Source organism: Peromyscus californicus, unplaced genomic scaffold (assembly GCF_007827085.1).
Source record: "Peromyscus californicus insignis strain IS unplaced genomic scaffold, ASM782708v3 Scaffold_8__1_contigs__length_139910024, whole genome shotgun sequence".
NCBI lineage: Eukaryota > Metazoa > Chordata > Mammalia > Rodentia > Cricetidae > Peromyscus > Peromyscus californicus.
This window is the reverse complement of record NW_026294606.1, coordinates 3,755,870-3,775,179: the sequence shown is the minus strand read 5'-3', so window position 1 is coordinate 3,775,179 and position 19,310 is coordinate 3,755,870. Positions and strand designations below refer to the sequence as shown.

Here is a 19,310-nt window from a genome sequence, read left to right as displayed (position 1 = left end):
TAGTCATCCTGCCTCAGCCTCCCAAATGCACAACTATGCTTGCCAAAAGTTGTTGGATTTTTGCTTGCTTGTTTGTTTTTTAAGACAGATCTCACTGGATTGTCCAGTGGCCCAAGCTGCCCTGGAACTCCCTATGTAGCCTAGGCTAGCCTGGAAACTCCTGATGATCCTGTTGCTTCAACCCCTGTGGAGTACATATTGGTCCTGACCACAAAAGGTCAGTTTTATCTTTGGTGTCTGGGAGTTAAATTTCTTCCTGCGACCAGAGGAGAAGTTGGGCTTATCACATGGAAACAATGTACGATTTGGGATGGGGCTGGACACTGTGAATCTGGGGTCACATGGAATCAGTAGACTCAAAGGCTGGTTACAACTGGGTAATCCATCAGCCATCATGTGAACGGATAGGAGCCCAGTAAACACTGAGCACGAAGGCTCAGGCAAGTGTCCCTGGGTCTGTAGATGAAGATGAACCCCACCCACCTTTTGAAATCTGTATCCTTTCCTTTTTACAATCCATAATTGAGTGATACGTGCTTTCTGCAGTTGGGAAGGCTGAGGGTGGTCCTCGAGTTACCAGCTGGTCTCAGAATTGAGGGCAATGGTGGGAACTGTGCCCCGATTCTTTCCTCTGACTCAGTAATGATCACGTTCATGTTTTAACACTTCAGGTTTCCGAAGACTCTGAAGTGTCAGAATAACTTGTGTACTTTCTACATACAAAACCAGAGTCTGCTGCTGCTGACCAGAGTCCGTAAGCTCAACGAGGTGCCTAGATGCATGGCAGAAGTTCAGAGCCCAGTAGCTCACCACCGGATACTAAGTTCAACGATGAACTGGTGTCATGGCAATAAGCCAGCAGAAACAACCGAGTACCCAGGAATAAGTCTAAGAAGGTATAAACCAGACCTGAATGAGAAGGGGAAAAAGGTGTACAACTCAGTAAGATCTATTTATAGATCAGTATAGCATTTATGTAACGGAGAAGACAGAAACACTTGCTCTTACAAAGCAGCCATGCCACTAACTGTCTCCATGTTGATCTATAAACCACATCTAATCCTCATCAAAGTTTCAATAAAGTTTTGCGAAGTTTTTACAGGCTGATTCTGGGATTCTTTTGGAGGCCAAAAAAAAGAAAAAATCACAGCATAATATGCAGTGTTTTAAGGTAGAAGAAAATGAAGACCTGATCCTGAGAGATAGCAAATCACACTGCATGTTTTCAGTGAACAAAACAGAGAAGCATTTTGAGTACTTTCTGGACTTTTATCTCCAAATTCTGAAAATTGAGACTATTGGTTTATTTTATGCCATCTAGAAAGAGACCCAGAAGAGACCTCTTTGGTTGTGCAAGATTCTGAACTAAGTGGCTGTTGTAATTCTTTGTGTTCCCAACACAGACCCCTTTGCAAGATGGCTTTGGCTCTCTTCTCTTAAAGAGGCATAGTCTACTTGTAAGAAAACAAAACAAAACAGACAAATAAACCAAACCAAAAAACCCACAAAACGTAAAACATTTTTTTTTTACTTTTTGAAATTAAAATATAATTACATCTTTCTCTCTTTCCCTTCCTCCCTCCAATCTTTCCCATGTATACTTTGTTCTCTCTCAAATCTGTGGCCTCTGTGCCTTCAGCTGTTGTTATATATACTTCTTAATTGCATAATAGAGCCTCTTCTGTCCGTTCAGTGCTGCTCGTCTGCATGTTTTCCGGGCTGACCATTTGATATTGGATAACCAACTGGTGTGGTCATCCCTGGGGAAGACTATTTCTCCCACTTTAGCATTCACTGGCTGCCTGTAGATCTTTGTTTAGGGCTGAGGTCTTTCTCACTTTCACATCATCCTTCTTCAGGTCATGCTTAGGAAACCGTGTTGGTAAGACTTCATGGGTGTGGTGGCTTCCTTGACATTTCTAGGAGACACAATCTCATACCAAACTTTTTGTTCCACTGGTCCTTACAGTCTTTCAAAAAATTTTATTATATTATTTAATGTGTATGGGTATGCCTGTGCATTTCATCTATGTGGTACCCATGGAGGCTAGAAGAGGGCATTGGATGCCCTGAAACTGGAGTTACAGATGGCTGTGAGGCACCATGTGAGTGCTGAGAACCAACCTAGGTCCTCTGTGAGAGCAGCCAGTGCTTTTAACCACAGAGACATCTTTCCAGTCCTCTTATAATCTTTCTACTCACTCTTCCCATGTTATCCCTGAACCGTAAGTGTAGGAGTTATATTATAGATGTCCCAGTTGGGATTGACCACTACACAATCTCTTGTTCTCTGCATTTTGATTGTTTGTGATTTTCTGTATTGGTCTCTGTCTGTGGCAAGGAGACATTTTCTTGATGAGAGGTGAAATCTATATGTATCTATGGTATAAGGATAAATATTTATAATATAGTTAGGGGTTATGCTGGGATGAGAGGTGAACTCTATATGTATCTGTGGTATAAGGATAAATATTTATAATATAATTAGGGATTATGCTAGGATGAGAGGTGAACTCTATATGTATCTATGGTATAAGGATGAATATTTATAATATAGTTAGGGATTATGCTGGTTTAGTAAAGAGGCAGTTGTATATTCTCCTCCAAGATCCATGACCTCACTAGCCTTGTAGCTGGCGTGGTTTCCAGTACCAGGCATGGTTTCTCTCTTGCTCAGTGGCCCTTATGTCCCATTAGAGAGACGCTGGTCACCACTAAGGTGTGTGTATCACTGCTGAACCCTTGGGGTTACCATGCCATTCTGGTCATAGGCATCATAGCTGGTAGGACTATTGGCTGCTTCCCTCGCTTGGAAGATTTCATGGAACTTTTTGGTATTATGAAAGCTACTACTTAGAGAGGAGGCTTTGAGGTCAGAACCAAGTTGGATCCAAAGAATATGGTGTCTTCAACAACAGGGACTCACCTTCCACCTCTGGGAGACAACCAAGAGGCAGTCTATTTCTCCACTCTCTGAAGTTGGAAACATTCATTGATTTGCTTTGACCAATGGGACCTTGGTATGTTTGTGACCAAGCAGAAGTTTGAGAAGGATTTGCTCATTTGGGATCCCCTGTGTTGGCACTTTGGTGAGCGTCAGTGCCATAAGAGCCATCCGCCCAGATATCACAGACATAGGGCCTGGATGTCTCAGGCATCCAACAGATGAGCCAGTTCACCTGGAACCAACCTTCATCTCCATTACCTGCCTGCTATTGATAGCCAAGGGAGCCAGAAAAGCCAGGCAGAAAGCCCAGACCCAAATGCTGATTCACAACTTTGTGATCAGATAAATGATTAAAAACTTACGATGTGAAGCTTTGGGTAAAATGTTGTTCAGTAGAGACCTGGTAATAAAATAGCATATAATGTCCTTTCAGAAGCAGTTTTCAGAATGGATCCCCATCGGTAAGTGTTGGATTCCTACAGAAAGTGCTGTTGAGTCTTTTGAACTTGACTCACTTTTCAAAAACTCTTGGAGTCTTCTTGCTTTTTATATTTTGAGAATTAGCATGAGATTAGAGTGTCAGTCTCTTGACACAAATGGACATAGGTTTAAATCTGCTAATTTATTCACTGATTAGTCACAGTTAAGCTTTATTGATTTAATTTGTTTATTTATCGTGTCTGTGTGAGTGCATGATGTGAATGTGTTAGTGAGGTCCTGTGCTGCCATGACTGGTACGGACGTCAGAGGACAGCTCTGTGGAATTGGTTCTCTCCTACCTCTATAGGGTCCCACGGGTCCAACTCAGGACTCCAGGCTTGCACAGCAAGTGTCCCTCCCTACTGAGCTGTCTCACTGACTCCATAGTCAAGAACAGCTGTTCTTTACGAATAAATGTTCATACTGACATATGCTTAAGTCATGGGTGCGTTTATTCAGTCAATACATGTGTACAACATGCAGTAATATCAATCAGTATTATTTTTTAATGAAATTTTATAATCTTGGTCATTTGTATTTCCCCAGAGCTAGTTGTAATTACAACTGCTGTATATTATTATTATAATCATTTAAATATTATTGTTATGATGAAAGGTTTTTTTTTCTTTCCTTTTTTTCCCATGCTTTTTTGTTTTTTCTAGACAGGGTTTCTTTGTGTAGCCCTGGGTATCCTGGAACTTGCTCCATAGACTGGCCTTAAACTCAAGATCTGCCTGACTCTGCCTCCTGAGTTCTGGGATTAAAGGCATGTATCACCATCACCTGACTGATTAAGTCTTTTCTATACGATGCTTTTTTGTGGAAATCCAATGGCTCCATTCTGCTTGCTGAGCTACATGGATTGTATTTGTCTCTGATGTAGTTTAGTACCAAAGTGTCTGTGTCCAGAAATTTCCTTTTCTTTTCTTCTTCCTGCTACTCCTTAGACCTCTTTGGTCTTCCTCCTGGCTGGGTAGCTCTGGGCTCCCGTGACGGTCCATCTTCACTGTCAATTGATCGGCTTTAGAATTGCCTAGGGTGTGTCTTGAGGATGTTTCTAGAGAGGGTACCTGAGGAGGAAAATGTACTCTAAGGGTAGGTGATCCACCTCACAGGCTGGAGTCCCAGACAGGATAAAAAGCACCAGCATTCATCCTCTCTGCGTAAGGACAGATGCAATGTGACCAACGACTTTAGGTCCTGCCACCAGGCCTTTCCTGCCAAGACAGACTGCAGCTCTTCAAATCATCAGTCTAAACTGACCTGTATCCCACTCTGCCCTAATCCTCTCCCTGTTAAGTTTTAGTCATGAACACCATTCAACTCCAGCCTCAAGCTTCAGATTCTTGCACGTACCACAGAATATTCTGAAACATCTCAAATACCATTCACCCTTCAAACTTCTTCTCTTAGGTGATTCGATCCAACTCTCTCCTGGAAGCCCAGGGCCGTTGCACTGGCCTCTGTCTCCCTTTACACCCACATTAACCAGTCATAATGTCTCGAGTCTGCCTTCATCCTTCCCTGATGCTTGTCTACTGGGCCCTGCTCTGATCTTCAGCTCTTTAAAAAAAAGTTCATATATCCTGTTACAAAAGCTGCCTCCCTGTTCTCAGACTCAGTCAGAAACTCCTTGTCTTGGACATTGTGCAAAGTGAAATTCATATCAGGCATGACCTTCAAAGCTTCTATTCTGATGTTAGCCCATCTTTCAAGTTTCATTTCTGCTACTTCCCACATCATACTCTAGTGATGAGTAGCCACATACATACATATACATACACAATGCACTTATCACCCATGGACTTTGCCTCTGTATCACTTTCTTCCAGCTTTTCTCAGTTCCACCATCTTCTTTCATTGTGTGATAAAATTATCTGTACCCATATTGACTGAGAATAATCCTACTGTGTTTAGTTTCCCTAAGTGATGTCTGTGAAATTGTACCTGTCTGATGCCCTTCTACATGTTCAGTATTGCAGACAAAATTTTAGTCAACAGAAAAGCTACTTTCCCCTCCCCCCCTCTCTTTTGAGACAGAGTTTCTCTGTATAGCCCTGTCTGTCCCAGAACTTGCTATGTAAACCAGGCTGGCCTTGAACTCACAGAGATCTACCTGTCTTTGCCCCCTGAGTGCTGGGACTAAAGGTGTGAACAACTACACTCAGCCAGAAAAGCTATGTTCAAAGCTTCTTAAAAAAAAATGCTCCAAATAGGTGGAACTATTTGATGAGCGAGAAGTGACAGACAAAGCCTGAAGACTGAGGGACATCGATGTCATAAAAGAATTCTGTCTGAGAAAGGGTCACATCTCAGAGACATGGACATGGTTCTTAGTATGATTGATCAGGGATAAAATGCACAGTAAGTTTCTTATGGAATGTTGCCCTCTCCAGTATTCAGGAACTGATATCCAAGATCTTAGACACTGTAGGTACCTTAATAAGACAGATATTGAGAAAAAAAAAAGATCGTAATGTGTCCACAAAGGAGGGGCTGGAGTCAGACACTACTATTTTATCTTTGGTCACAGATGAAGATGTCTTTGATATAATTGTGTATATTTACCTGTTGACAGACTTCAGATTGCTTCAATTTGCTTTAAGAGACCCTGTCCAAACTATGCATGACATAACATGATAGAGTCTTTGAGCCATTTTAAAAACAACTCAAAACAATTGGTGAAATATTTTTTTGGAAATGCCATGCCAAAAAACAAAGGAAGTAGATACCTAGTCTGTAGGGGACTTAGGTCCCTGAAATAAGGAGTAGAAACCCTTCCATGTTCTCAGGAGCCCTCTGGCTTCCTCATTTTACACAGCGTTTGGAGGTAGCTCTCCAAAATATGAGCTGAGAGCTTCCTAGGAAAGCAAATCTTTCCCACATCCTTCCCTGCAGTTCCTCTTTAAGAGGTGTCAGCATGGCTGAAAGAATGAAGTGGCCACACATTGTCTGGCCCTGCCATTATGTGCTCAACATTTCCATAACAAAGGTGCCACTCGACTTCTCCCCGATTAATGCAGCTCGAGGGCTCTTGTCGCCTTTAATAAAACATTGTTGAAATCATTTATTTAGAGCCCCTGGTTACTAGTGGGAGAATGACCATCTTTGTGCCAAAATATAGTGTATACAGTCCACTATTTTGTAGTAGATCATTGTGTTATTTACGAAATCGATTAAACGGATGCCTTGGGGGGTATTGATGCTAACAGCACATTACTTATGTCATCGGGATAGTCAAGGGTGAACTTTGTCAACTCTCTTCCAGAAGCAATCTCTCAAACAGAGTACAGTGATGTCCAACTTAACTGGCACGCAGACAGCCCCACTTGGAGACTCGGCCCAGGCCACACTGCTTGTGTAACCTGATGCTCGCCCACCATCCTCCCTGGAGTAGCTGGGAGAAAGCCAGGTCAACTGACAACATTTCCCATGTTTCTTGGTGTGAGGGGTCAGAAAACAATGCTGGCATACTTTTCCTTTTTGTGCTTTGGAAAAGATACACAGACTGTATATTCTGGAGCTTCCAGTGTGTTCTGAGTGCTCATACAGAAAACTCCAAACTGGAAAGCTGAGAATTTGTGGCATGTTTCTGGATGTTCTTATGTCATTCTAGGATCCCGACTTTGGATCCTGTGTAACACTGTTGGGATGAGGTAAATGCACGAGCTTGGGGCAAAAAAAAAAAAAAAAAAGGACAGGACCTCCCAACTCCATGCTCTGTTCTTTCTCTTGCTTTCTATCACTGTCCATTCTCTCCAGGGTAGAAAGGGATGCTGTTCTGTCTTCCTGTGGACTCCACTAGAGGCCTGAGGTCCCCTTGGAACATGTTAGAGCTCAATGGCCTCTACACTATGTGACACTTGGGACCAGGAGCTACTCCTACCTTATGGGTGACTGTAGGACTTCTATTCAAGTGTAGAGGTGTCCTCTGAGTGGACGAATTCACTTTCCTAGGGCCATTTTCCCACTTTACATATGGGGCTTTCACGTGTACATTGCTATATATTGTTAAAAATCAACAGAGACCTTATGCTATGTCCATTGTGGTTACATACAAAAGCCTTGCTGTGTGCTCGGGTGAGCAGTGAAGCTGAACCTCTTCTATTTACTGTATGGTCACTTCAGTTCAATGAACTGCCCCCCTTGTTCCTGACCATTGTCCTACACTCCCTTAAACATTTGTCACTGAAGTGCTTCCAAAGACAAATGAACCGTCACAGAGAATCGCAACCTACTCACTGAGGAGATGGAAACAGCCTGGAGATAGATTAGACATGAAATCCAAACCCTGCCTCTCATGGGGTGGGGGTGGGGGAACTTCCTGGAAATTGTCCAGAAAAGCCAAAAAAAAAAAAAAAAAAAAAACCCAAAACCCAAAAACCTACCTTTTTCTCTCATTAATGGCCCTTCCAGGCATCTCCAAGAGACATCTGAGCCTGCCAAATGTCCAGAATTCCAAAGGCCTCCCTAGAGACTTCAAGATATTGCAGATGTCAACATCTGTAAAAATCTTTTCTGTCTGGAAGCAGAGGACTGACTGGTGGTATAAAGGCACCACACTCTTGAAAACCATTGCTCCACATCTCTGAAATGGACTGGATCTGTCCGGAGGCAGGGGGACTCCAGGCTAGAGCATCTCCTTGTTTAAGTAAGTGGGCCATGGATCAATGTTCACTTTCTTCAAGGGAGAAAGCATAAAGCCACATCTCTCCCGCCAGACTAAGCTGTGATGATTTATTCTAGGCAGATGCCTCTGACAGGACCCTGTAAAATCAAGTCGTGAGTTTATTGTAGCCGTTAATTGTCAGGCCTTTCCTGGTGCTGTGTAACTTACTACTGGGAAGAACGGGGCTTTTACCGTGACAAAGACTTAACTTCTAGTGGAGAATGTGTTAAAATAATCGGGAACCGAGAGGATTTAAATATATTTAAGCAAAAGTGCAGGAGCACTGCTAACCTGTAGTCCTTTTGTAAAAAAAAAAAAAAAAAGAAAAAAGAAAAGAAAGAAAATGAAAAATAAATAAAATCTGATTTCCCTTACAAGCCTCTAGGAATACTCTTTGTTTAGTCTCCCCCAAAAAACGCTGCTCTCGGTTTTAACATTATGCTTACTCAATCATTCAGGTGACTTCGGTCCAACCACACTCTACTCTTCCTGGGCTCCAGGCTGATGGCTTTCTGGTACCACACATGGGGGATCTTGGTTTAGGGGACATGAAGAGAAGTTTGGACTTCCTCACTAATAACTAAGGAAAAGAGAGAGGCAGGAAAAAAAAAAAAGCCTCAAAAGCAGAGGTGGGAGTAGGTGGGAAGGAGTGGGAAAGGGCACAGTTTGGCTAATCACTTTAGGCAGCAGAGAAATCTAGCTGTTTTCTCAGCACATGCTAATATCAAATAAAGAGACACCAGATCTTGCTAATCTGTCGACCCCTCAGACAAAGTTTATTTGTGGTGACTTTTAAACTCCTGACTTGCCTTCCAATCACCGAGTTTAAAATGAAAAGCTTTAAATAAACACCAGGAATAGAAGATAAATAAACTTTTTCCCCCTTGCAAGTGCCTAGCTCGCCGAGGTTCAGGCTCAAATCCCCAGAGGACAGACTGCTCTCTTTTGTGTTAATGTTTAAAAGATTTTCCAATGCCGGAGTTTATTCCTACTGCAAACATTTCTATTTACAAGGTCAAGTGTATCAGCACTCGACACAGCTTAAGAGTGTAATTATTTATGTAAGGGCGTTTGAGTGTGCATCAGGAGCTTGGCGGAAACCCAGCCTCCAGCCCACTGTTCAACAGCTCCTCAGGACAATATTACCAGTCCTGGTGATTATTTCCCTCCATGGTGTGTTTACTTTTGCACGCCTCAATGTTTTGTAACAAAATTTTGTATTTTTTTTCCAGCAAAAGTGTGAAAATGGCTTTGAAGTATTGAGTCTTGTAGGCTTCCTAGACCTATTGGTAACAGATGTTATTGGCATGTTTGATTGAATGAGAAGACAGAGAGGACACTCCTGGGGGTCAGGAGCAAAAGGGAGGGGGTGTGCAGGGTGGGTCTCTGAGTGAGGAGGTTATCCTCACACAGGAGACAATATTTTGTGAATTCTCTTCACAAATGCCAACAGTACCAGCAGAGGCCAGTTACAAATTGTTTTAGCTGCCTCATTTACAAACATCTAATTGTTCATTAAATTAAAGGCATTAGCTCACATTCTGTTTTGCACTGCACTTTAATTTCACTTGATGTCTGATGGAATCCCAGTGCCCCCTCCAGCCCCCTCCCGCCCACCACCGGGTTAACCGCAGTGTGACTGTGGGGAGCAGCCGCAGGGAAGCCACTGCTGAAACTCTTTACTGATGTGTGCATTCTTAATAAAACAACCAAAAGATACACAAAGTCATAGTTATTTAAAACACAGGACTTTAAAAATGATGTCTATAAAAATACAATGTTTAAGGCAGTTTGGAAATGCATTTATACAATGTCCATAAATTCTCTTGAAAATAAGAACGTTACTTCAAATCTGTAAAATACACTGTACATTTTTAAGACTGTTCTACACAGGGTACACTTCAAAATGGGCTTGTGTGAGTGGGTTCCTGGTGACCAATGTGTTCTATACATTTCCTGGATGGGGGTGATGTAACATTGATGCAGATTTAAAATTTTTAATTTCTTTTTAAAAATAAATTATTTCTGACGCATACAATTTATAAAAATTCTATATACAAAGTACAGCAACTGGTAAGAAACCCCAGTTTTAATACAGTTTATATACGACGTACCAGGGTGGAAGACCCTGATAGGGGCAGAGGCAATACTCAATCTCTGCATATTCAAACTTAGAATTTCTTGGTCAAAACAAAACAAAAAACAAACAAACAAAAAAGGACAACAAAACACATACCACACAGAGGTTTTCCTAGATGGCAGTACAGAGCTTTAAGATAAAAACTTGCATTGTTCAACACCATGGTAACTCTTTAGGCCAGGCTTTTGGACCCTTAATTCTAAGAAACGTGGTGTTCAGTGATCAGAACGGCGGCAGTGACACTGAGGTGGGGGTTAAGGTTATAATGTAGACGTAATTTCGGGGACCCAGACAAGGCAATCGCCGGCTCCACACCCGGCGCAAGAGTACAGGAATGAATCGGTAAGGAACTCTTCTATTTACTTACGATTGCTGTGTTTCTCAGTGGCCACAAGCAATTAAAGTCGTTACCAGTACTATGTGTCCCCTCACAGGAAAACTGTTTAAAAACAAAAAACGGCCCCTTTGCAAACCTAATTCCCTTCAACATCCCCTCCCCCAGTCCCTTGGGTCTGTGAAGACCCCCACCGTTCAGCAGAGTCCAGGCCTCCGTTGCTTTTTGCGGGGTGTCCTGAATTCTGCAGATTCCAGGCGGTAGGATAGATCAGTCGGTTATCTTTGCAGCCTGGAAACCGCACAGTGGAGGGCCAGGCATGGTGGCTGGGGTATGTGCTGGGCCCTTGTCCACCCAGGGAGAGTGTGGTCAGTGTTCCAGACCATCCCCGGCCCCTGAGCCACAGGTGCCCGGCTGGGGAACCAGCCGGATCGCGTGCACCGGCCTGCAGCAGGGGCGCAAGGGCTACAAGTGTGACCCGAGCAGCAGTAGCAGCAGCAGCAAGCAAACAAGCCGGGTCCAGGAGCCTCGGGTCGCGCAGTGTTCTCCACTGCCGCTGCTGCTACTCCTGCGCCCCGGCCCGTGGGGCAGGTCCCCGCGGCCGCCCGCCGCAGCAGCGCCGCCGCCCGGACGAGCGAGGCCGTCGTCATCGTCCAAGGGCTGCTCGCCGCCCGCCGTCCCCGCGCGCTGCTCCTCGTCATAGTCTTCGTCGTAGTAGTCGTCCAGGCCCCCATCCGAGCCACTGCTGCCGGGACCGTTGCCCGCGTCTGGGCCGAAGCACAGGCGGGCCATGTTCTCCTTGACCGACTCGCAGATGGGCCGCTCCAGCCCATCGCACACGCAGTCATTGAGCAGCGCCGCCTTGGGCACGGCCAGCATGTCCTCGATGACCGCGCGGCACTCGTCGGTGCAGCGCAGTCCGTTGAAAAGCTTGCCGCAGTAGGCCAGGTAGCGGCTGAGCGCCAGGTTGCAGCGACTGTCGCGGTCGCAGCGCCGCCGGGCCTCAGTGCAGCCCATGACCGAGCCCGCTCCCGCGCCTGGGCCCACGCCGCTGGTGCGAGGCAGGCAGGGCTCGATGGCGCGCTTGGTGGACCTGCAGTGTTCGTCCTGCGCGCAGTCGCAGTCTTCCAGCGCGGGCCCGCGGCGCGTGTGGTTGAGCTGGATGAGCGCCGAGATGCAGTGGCTCGGGCAGCGCCAGCGCGGCGAGAAGGACGCGGCCGAAGCGGGGAAGGCGCCGGCGGGCCCCGGAGTGTCAGCCCCGCCGCGCTGCGCCAGCACCGGCGCGCACGCCTCGGCGTACTGGCTGTAGGCGTAGCTGCAGTCGGGCTCGCCCTGGCACTGCAGCAGCGCCTGCCAGCAGATGAGGCGGCGGCCGTGCGCCAGCCCCGAGCCCCGCGGCGCCGAGCCCAGCAGTTGCAGCAGCGCCACCAGGCACAGCAAGGCGCCCGGAACGGTCCCCGTGCGGGCCCCGCCGCCGCCCAGCAGCGCGGCTAGCATCGCGGGCAGCAGCGGCCGCCGGACACGGTGCAGAGCGGAGATGAGGCGCGGGCGGCGTCAGTGGGGCCGCTGGAAAAGTTTGTCCGAGTCCCGCTCACTTCTGGCATGGGCGTCCTCATCCATCCATGCCCGCGGCCCGGCAGCTGGTAAAGGCGGGTGTTCGCTCCGGCAGTGCGGCCAGGGCTCCCTGAGAGGCGCGGCGACGCAGGTCCGGCTCTGGTCGGCGGCTGGAGGTGCTCAACGCCGCCCCGGAGGGCCGCGACGAGGCTGCAGGAGCGCTCGGCGCCGGGGGTGCATGGTGCTCGGCGCCTGCAGACGATCGTGCAGCTGGCGAGTCCTCGGTCCCCGGCTCAGCGGCGCGTAGCACTTCGCAACTCTCGCATCCCGCCTTCCCGCGGCCAGGCCGCCGGGTCCCCTCCCCCTCCGCCCCGGCCTGGGCCACGCTCCGGGAAGCTCTGGGCGCCGGGCGCTGGGAGGACCCCGAAACTCGGAGCGCGCGGCTCGGCTCTGGGACCTGGAGCCTGGGGAGCGGATCCGCGGAGCCCGGCTTCCGACTTGCTCGCCGCGAGGCTTTAAATACAAAAATGGGCCTGGAGCCCCCGTGTGGTGCCGCGGCGCCCCCTCATTATGCATGCATAGAAAAGCAAACAAACAAAAACATTAGCAACGCTCCTTCGGCTCGCCGAGCCCCGGCCCCGCGCGCTCCAGGCTTGCCCGCTTTCTCCTTTCTCCACTCTCCGGCGCCCTTTGCTCGGCCCCCTTCCCGGGCTTTGCGCGCTGCTATTGGTCCAGCCTGTTGTTGTTGAAACTTTTTTTTTTTTTTTTTTTTTACGAGCCGCTGGAGTGGGGTTGCAGAGTGGGGGGAGGGCGGTGGGCAGCTCACATTCAGGCATTCAAGGCTTGAAAGGAACGGCTTAGGGAGCCTGACACAGGCCCAGCTCCTCCCACTCTTCAGGAGGCTGGGATACCGAACCTCAGCTCGCGCTCAGAGCCAGCGGGCAGGGCTTAGGGCCAGCTGCCTGCATCCGGCTCAGCCACCAGCCTTTTTGTTCGCTTCCCCCGCCCCCTTTTTGTTTGGGGGGGCACTTTTATTAATTCTCACTTATCCCCCATCTTTGCATTAGAGAGAGTTCGAAAGTCACTTTAATTTTCAGGCTTCGCGTCTTTGAGTCCTGATCACCTCTGGGGGTATAGCGAAGGGAGGGGGTCCTGAGAATTTAATGCGAGACTTTAGAAACTTAGACGCAGACCGCGCGCAGGCACACGCGGACTCCTCTGTCCCTGGCTCTCCTTCTGTCTCTGTCACTGTCTCTGTCTGTCTCTGTCTGTCTCTGTCTCTCCTCTCTCTCTCTCTCTCTCTCTCTCTCTCTCTCTCTCTCTCTCTCTCTCTCTCTCTCTCACACACACACACACACACACACACACACACACACACACACACACACACCATCTTGACCATAACCATTACCACCATCGCAAGAAAGAAGAACACTTTCCACCAGGTTTTAATTCCCTGATCGGTCAGGTAAGGCACTGAGCGTCGATTCCAAACTGTGAGAAGTCCAAAGAACTGAATCCATTTCTTAATTCATGATTGTAACACAAACGGCAATGACAAATTGTAGCAATTAAACACGATGGGGATGCTGAGCGCTACCACCTGGCTGCACTCACTGCACAGAGGACTGAGGTAAACCGACCCGCTACGAGCTGTGAAATACACATTGCAGTTCCTCAGCGTGTTCAAAGCTAAGCTGCTAGGGAGCTGGCTTTGCGGTTCTAAACAGGACTCTCACAAGCTACCTTAACTGTGGCGCAACGCAGCCTTTCGCCACCAGGGGCACCGCGAGTCTGCGGCCTGTCAAAACCGCGCTTTCTTGGTGAGCCTATCAATTTCATCTGTCACAGATTTTAAGGTTAAATCGCTGCTGAAGCAAAGGGAGCCCCAGCTGCAGCGCGTTCAGAAAGTGGACTGTCCACCTCTCCAAAGAGACAGGGAATTTGAAAGGGCAAAAGTGAGGGCCCGAGCCAAGACCCAGATGGATTAACCCAGTTCTTGGAAAAAGCTCACTGCCCAGGCTGGGAAGCTGCGCCGCCTCTGTAACTGCCTCAAACCATGGTCGAGCCAGACTGAGTTATGCAGAGCCGAGCTATCTGCTTTGATTTTTGTAGCAGAAAACAAACGCAAATCTATCCTCAAACACTATCCAGGCGTGGTGAACAAGCCCATTTATCCAAGGTGGAGGCAGGAGGATCACTGCAGTTCAAGGCCTACAGGTTCTATCTAGTCAGTTTCAGGTTAGACACTTGCTAATATCCATTTTATCCTTAACAACCTGTGATTCCAAGGTCCTCAGGAGGCCAGCCCTGAGATGCATCTTCAAGTCTGTGTTTGTTTCGGCTTCTTTCAAGAGATCTCAAAACAGCCCGCAGGCGAACCTTCTGGAGACCTTGTGTTCAATTCTGGATTTCTGGCTCCTGGAGGCTCTGACAGCTGGATCCCAAGACGGCCTGGAAGTCTGCATGTTCAACAAAATGTAAGTGGGGTACTGCAACTGTTTAGCTGCTTAATGGGGACATGCTCTGACTGTCTCTGTTCTGGAGGTTATAGAATGGTTCATCTTTACTGGTCAGGTGATATCTTAGCCTTGATACACGTCTCAGTGGGAATTAAGAGAGGCCAAGACCTCTGCATCTCTTAGAAGACATCTCTTAGAAGACATCTCTACAGACCCATGGCCTTGACATGGAAGGGCGAGGAGCTGGCAGACACCACAGGCTGTGTTTCCATATACACGGACCTTCCTGGGTCACAGGCTCCCACTTGGTAAGAATACCATGTCTGTGAACACTTCACCCTCCACCTGCCTGCTCGCCCTCCACTTACTGACTTCTCAGTTCTGAACCCACCTGGCATTTTACTCCCCAAGGGCACCAAGGACAGAAGCCTCACTTTGTCTGCTGGTGGTGTCTCAGCCGGCCTATTGATGGAACAGACTGGCCTGACTAACCACCTTCTTAAAGTACTTTTTTTTTTGGTAGGTTGGTTTCTGGGGCTCACTGTTCTCCTGTTGCCTGCCCCTCTCCAGTTTATCTTTCAGTATTTTCCTTAAAACACTTTATTTTTGCATTTTATTTACGTGTATGGATGTTTGGTCTGGATGTCTGTCTGTGTACCATGTACACAAAGTACCTGCAGAGGCCAGAGAAAGCTTCAGATGCCCTAGAACTGGAGTTAGAGACTGTTGTGAGCTGCCATGGGGTGCTGGGAACTGAACCTGGGTCCTCTGCAAGAGCAGCCTGTGTTGTTAACTGTTGAGTCCAAACCATTTTGTGGTCTTTCTTCGTGCTTTTTACACAGCCTTTTACTGTTTGCTTTTTACACAGCTCTCCTGGCTCCCTCATGGGTCTTGGATGCGGGGACAGTCTCAGGCGAGGAAGCACGCACAGCGTGGGACTGTGTCTCACCTTTTCCAGGACCCTGCGACAATTCCTCCGGTCTCTCTTGTGAGTTTTCCTTTCTTAATAATCCCTTTGCCCTTTAAGCAGACCCTGTGGGCTTCTCGCTTTAGGTGGCCGTCAGCTGTTCTCCCTCCATGCGCACCAATGACACCCAGATACAGACCAGACTCTGTTTCCTTTTCTTTAGAATCTTGGGCAGGTGTTATGGGATATTTGATCACACTGTGAAACTCTGAGAGTGTTTTAATAAAATTAACCTTGGATCAGGGGGGAGAGCCAGCAACCAGTTGACAGAAATTAGCCATAGAGAGAACAAAAGAGTCAAGAATACCGACAGAGAGACACAGTAAGGAGTAGGGACAGACTTAGAGATTCCCGTCTCTTTCATTCGGGACGGTGTGGAGAGATGTTCTTTGCTGGGTCTCCAGCCAAAACTGAAAGTCAGCCGGTTGCTTCTCGACTTCTCAGTCTAGCAGGTTTCACCCCAATGTCTGACTCCTGAGTCGTAAGAAGAACAACTTAGCTAAAAACAACAGGCAGGCCTTTCTGACACTGACCAGCAGAGCATGCCAAAGGTAACTAGTCTCTGGTGCTTCCAAGGTAAGGTCATGTGAAACTCTATGGTGTCTGCCTGAGTGTCTTGAGGTGTTTGCTCTGGGGAAGCCAGTCACCATAAATAAGAAACATGATCACCACTCTGAGGAAGCCTGAGCTTTGGTGTTTAGCAGATGTGTACAGAGAAAAGAGCTTCCCGAGCACCCCCCAGATATTGCACCCATGTGAACAAAGACATCACCAGAGAGTGAAGAACCTGTCTTGCTGTTGTCTTAGTCAGTGTTCTTCTATTGCTGTGAAGAAACAGCATGACCAAGGCAACCCTTATGCAAGACAGCCTTTAACTGGGGGCTGGCCTACAGTTTCAGAGGGTTAGTCCATTATCATCATGTCTGGGAGCACAGCAGAGGTAAGCATGGTGGCAGACAGGTGTGGTGCTGGAGAAGTAGCCAAGAACTACATACATCCTAATCTGTAGGTAGAGAGAGAAGGAGAGAGACAGAGAGAGACAGTGATGACAGAGAAGGAGAGAGACACACAGGGAGAAACAAAAAGAGAGAATCAGAGACGTTGGACTTGGCATGGGCTTTTGAAGTTGAACTGAATGCATTTTTGCATTATGATCTGGCTATGAACCTATGGGGTCCAGGGAGTGGAATGTGGGGATTTGAGTAAGAATGACCCCCATTGGCTCATACATTTGAATGCTTAGTCACTAAGGAGTGTCACCATTTGAAAGGATTAGGAGGTGTGGCCTTGTTGGAGAAAATGTGTCACTGTGAGTGAACTATGGCAAGTCTGACCATGTTATTTGTTTCAGGAATATGGATGACTTTTGGGATTTTGGACTAGAAAAGCAATTAGGTGCTCTAAGTGGGCTATACTAGTCGGAACATGGAAGATAGAAGTGCTGAGCACAGTGTAAATTATGACAGCCCATCCCAAGGAGTCCCAGAGGGGAGCAATATTAGTAAGTGGCCTACAGACCTTTCTTGCGATACTTTGGTGTGGACCGTGTGTGTCTCGTCATCTTGCACACTACAAGTTCTCAAGCAGGGAAGCATCCAAGAAGCATATGTGCTTTTTCAAAACACATATGCCAAGATTAACTCCACTGTGCTTCAGTTTCTCCCTGGGTACCAAGGAATGTGGGGCTGGTGGGGGCTGGGGGTTATTTCATAAGCATATTTCTGCTAAACTAATCATTTTTGTGATTATCAAATTTTCAAAGTTCACAAATTGGTTCATTTTAAAAGTTGGAATTGTCTTTGGGGAAAATGATAACTTTCATTATTATTGATAAGCAAGCAATAAATAAATAAAAATTAAGCAAACCTCTTACTGTCTTCCACTGACCCCAGTGTTCTATTAAATTAAGGAGATGAGAAGCCTGTGGACAGGAAAGGAATAGCCAGAGAAGAAGGCCTTTAAATTGATAAATTTAAAGCTTTTCTTTTCCAATTTCAGTATTAATGGAATTTCAGTCTAAGCAGACCACAGAAGGCATGCCTGTTCATCTTCAGCTAACATTTCAGAATTACTAACTCTAAAACATTACTGTAGATGTAACCAACCGTCTTATTAAATAAGAAACACAGAGCCGATTCAGAGAAGAAAGCCAAGAGGTCAGAACTAATAGCCTTACCCTTCCTGCTTCAGCCAAGAGAGCTCTCCGAAAGGGACCTACTTCCTGTGTGTATGTCTTTATATAGTCTAGCTGTTCTGCCTTCTCATTGGTTGTAAACCAAAACACATTACTGCCTCATCACTGCCTGTCTGTAGAGACTTCCAGGTCTTCTATGGTTGGTATTGAGATTAAAGGCGTGTGTCTCCAATGCTGGCTGTATCCTTGAACACACAGAGATCTACCTAGCTCTGTCTACCAAGTGCTGGGATTAAAGGCGTGCGCTGCCACCACCGCCACGCTCTTGCTATGGCTCTAATAGCTCTGACCCCCGGGCAACTTTATTTATTAACATACAATTAAAATCACCCTTCAGTACAAATAAAATACCACCATACATTATTTCTTAAACAAGTGGGTTACAATACTGAATGTTGGGTTTGAAAGAAATTGACAACAGGAAAAGGTTGTGAATGTACAATGACCCCAACTTTATTAAAAACCAAACACCTAAGAAGCAGAGGAGGTTTGGGCAGCACTCACCATATTGAGCAAATGACTTCCCTGAAGCCTTTGCCCTGTGCATGCCAGAATGCCATGCAATGCCAATGGGTGCTGCCTGATGTACCTCAGCTCAGGTCAGGGACTGTGGTGTGCTAGGAACAGCAGTGTTTACACTGCACTCCTCTTAGAGGAACACACAGTTTAACTGTGGAAAGCAAAGACTTTTTTTATTCTTTATTTGATTTTGGGTGTTTGTGTGTGCACATATGTGGAGGCTGGAGGTCTATACCCAGTGTCTTCCTTGATCCTCCTCCACCTTACATTTTGAAACAGTGTCTCCCATTGAACCTGGAGCTCACCAGCTGATGGGTGGGCTGGCCAGTAAGCCCTGGGTATCCTCTTGCCTCTGTCCACAGTGCTGGATCATAGGTGTGCACTGCCACACCCACCTTTTAACGAGGGTGAAAGGTGACCCAAACAGCTTCTCACTCTTACATAGCAAGCATTCTACCAAATGTACTATCTCCCCAGCCTGGAAAACAGATAATGATTTTTCTACCATCACTTCTCAGCTTGTAAGTATCAACTTGTAAGTTGCTATGTCTTTGTATTGTAATATATTAGAATGTTTGGTTTTTTAAATTGCTATTTGAGTTACTGACTTGAGTTTCATTTAAAAAAAAGCTTCAGCGATTGGAATTAGGGCAGCATTTCCAACTGAGATTTCCCCAGACACACTCATGCCACTCTGTACTGTATATTTACCTGAGGAGGTTTTCTCAGCGTTGACAATTATAGAATCAACTCATCAATCAACTCTAGAAAACACCAAAGGTAATCTGCATCCCGCAGCATCAAATATTCAGCCTGGGTTTAATTTATGTGAAAAATAAACACATCCATCTCGTTATTATGCAAATTCACTTATATTTTAATAAATGGCAAAACTGTATGCATACAGTTGTTTTAAAATGAATTTCTTGGATTGATTTCTCTGCTGTCTATATCTGCACACAGTGAGGGGTCAGTTTCTTGGTCAAATAGAGATTGTAGGAGAAGTTGAGGAAGCCTGTCCTATAATGACCTAGGTTACTGTTA

At 46.6% G+C, this 19,310-nt stretch overlaps 1 protein-coding gene across 1 annotated transcript; it reads right to left on the bottom strand.

The window, feature by feature from the left end:
• Window positions 1–9,825: 9,825 nt before the first annotated feature.
• Window positions 9,826–14,603, bottom strand: Gas1 (growth arrest specific 1). Its single transcript, XM_052727492.1, has one exon. The coding sequence runs from the start codon at window positions 12,065–12,067 to the stop codon at window positions 11,036–11,038; it is 1,032 nt and encodes a 343-aa protein (XP_052583452.1). The 5' UTR covers window positions 12,068–14,603; the 3' UTR covers window positions 9,826–11,035.
• Window positions 14,604–19,310: the final 4,707 nt, after the last annotated feature.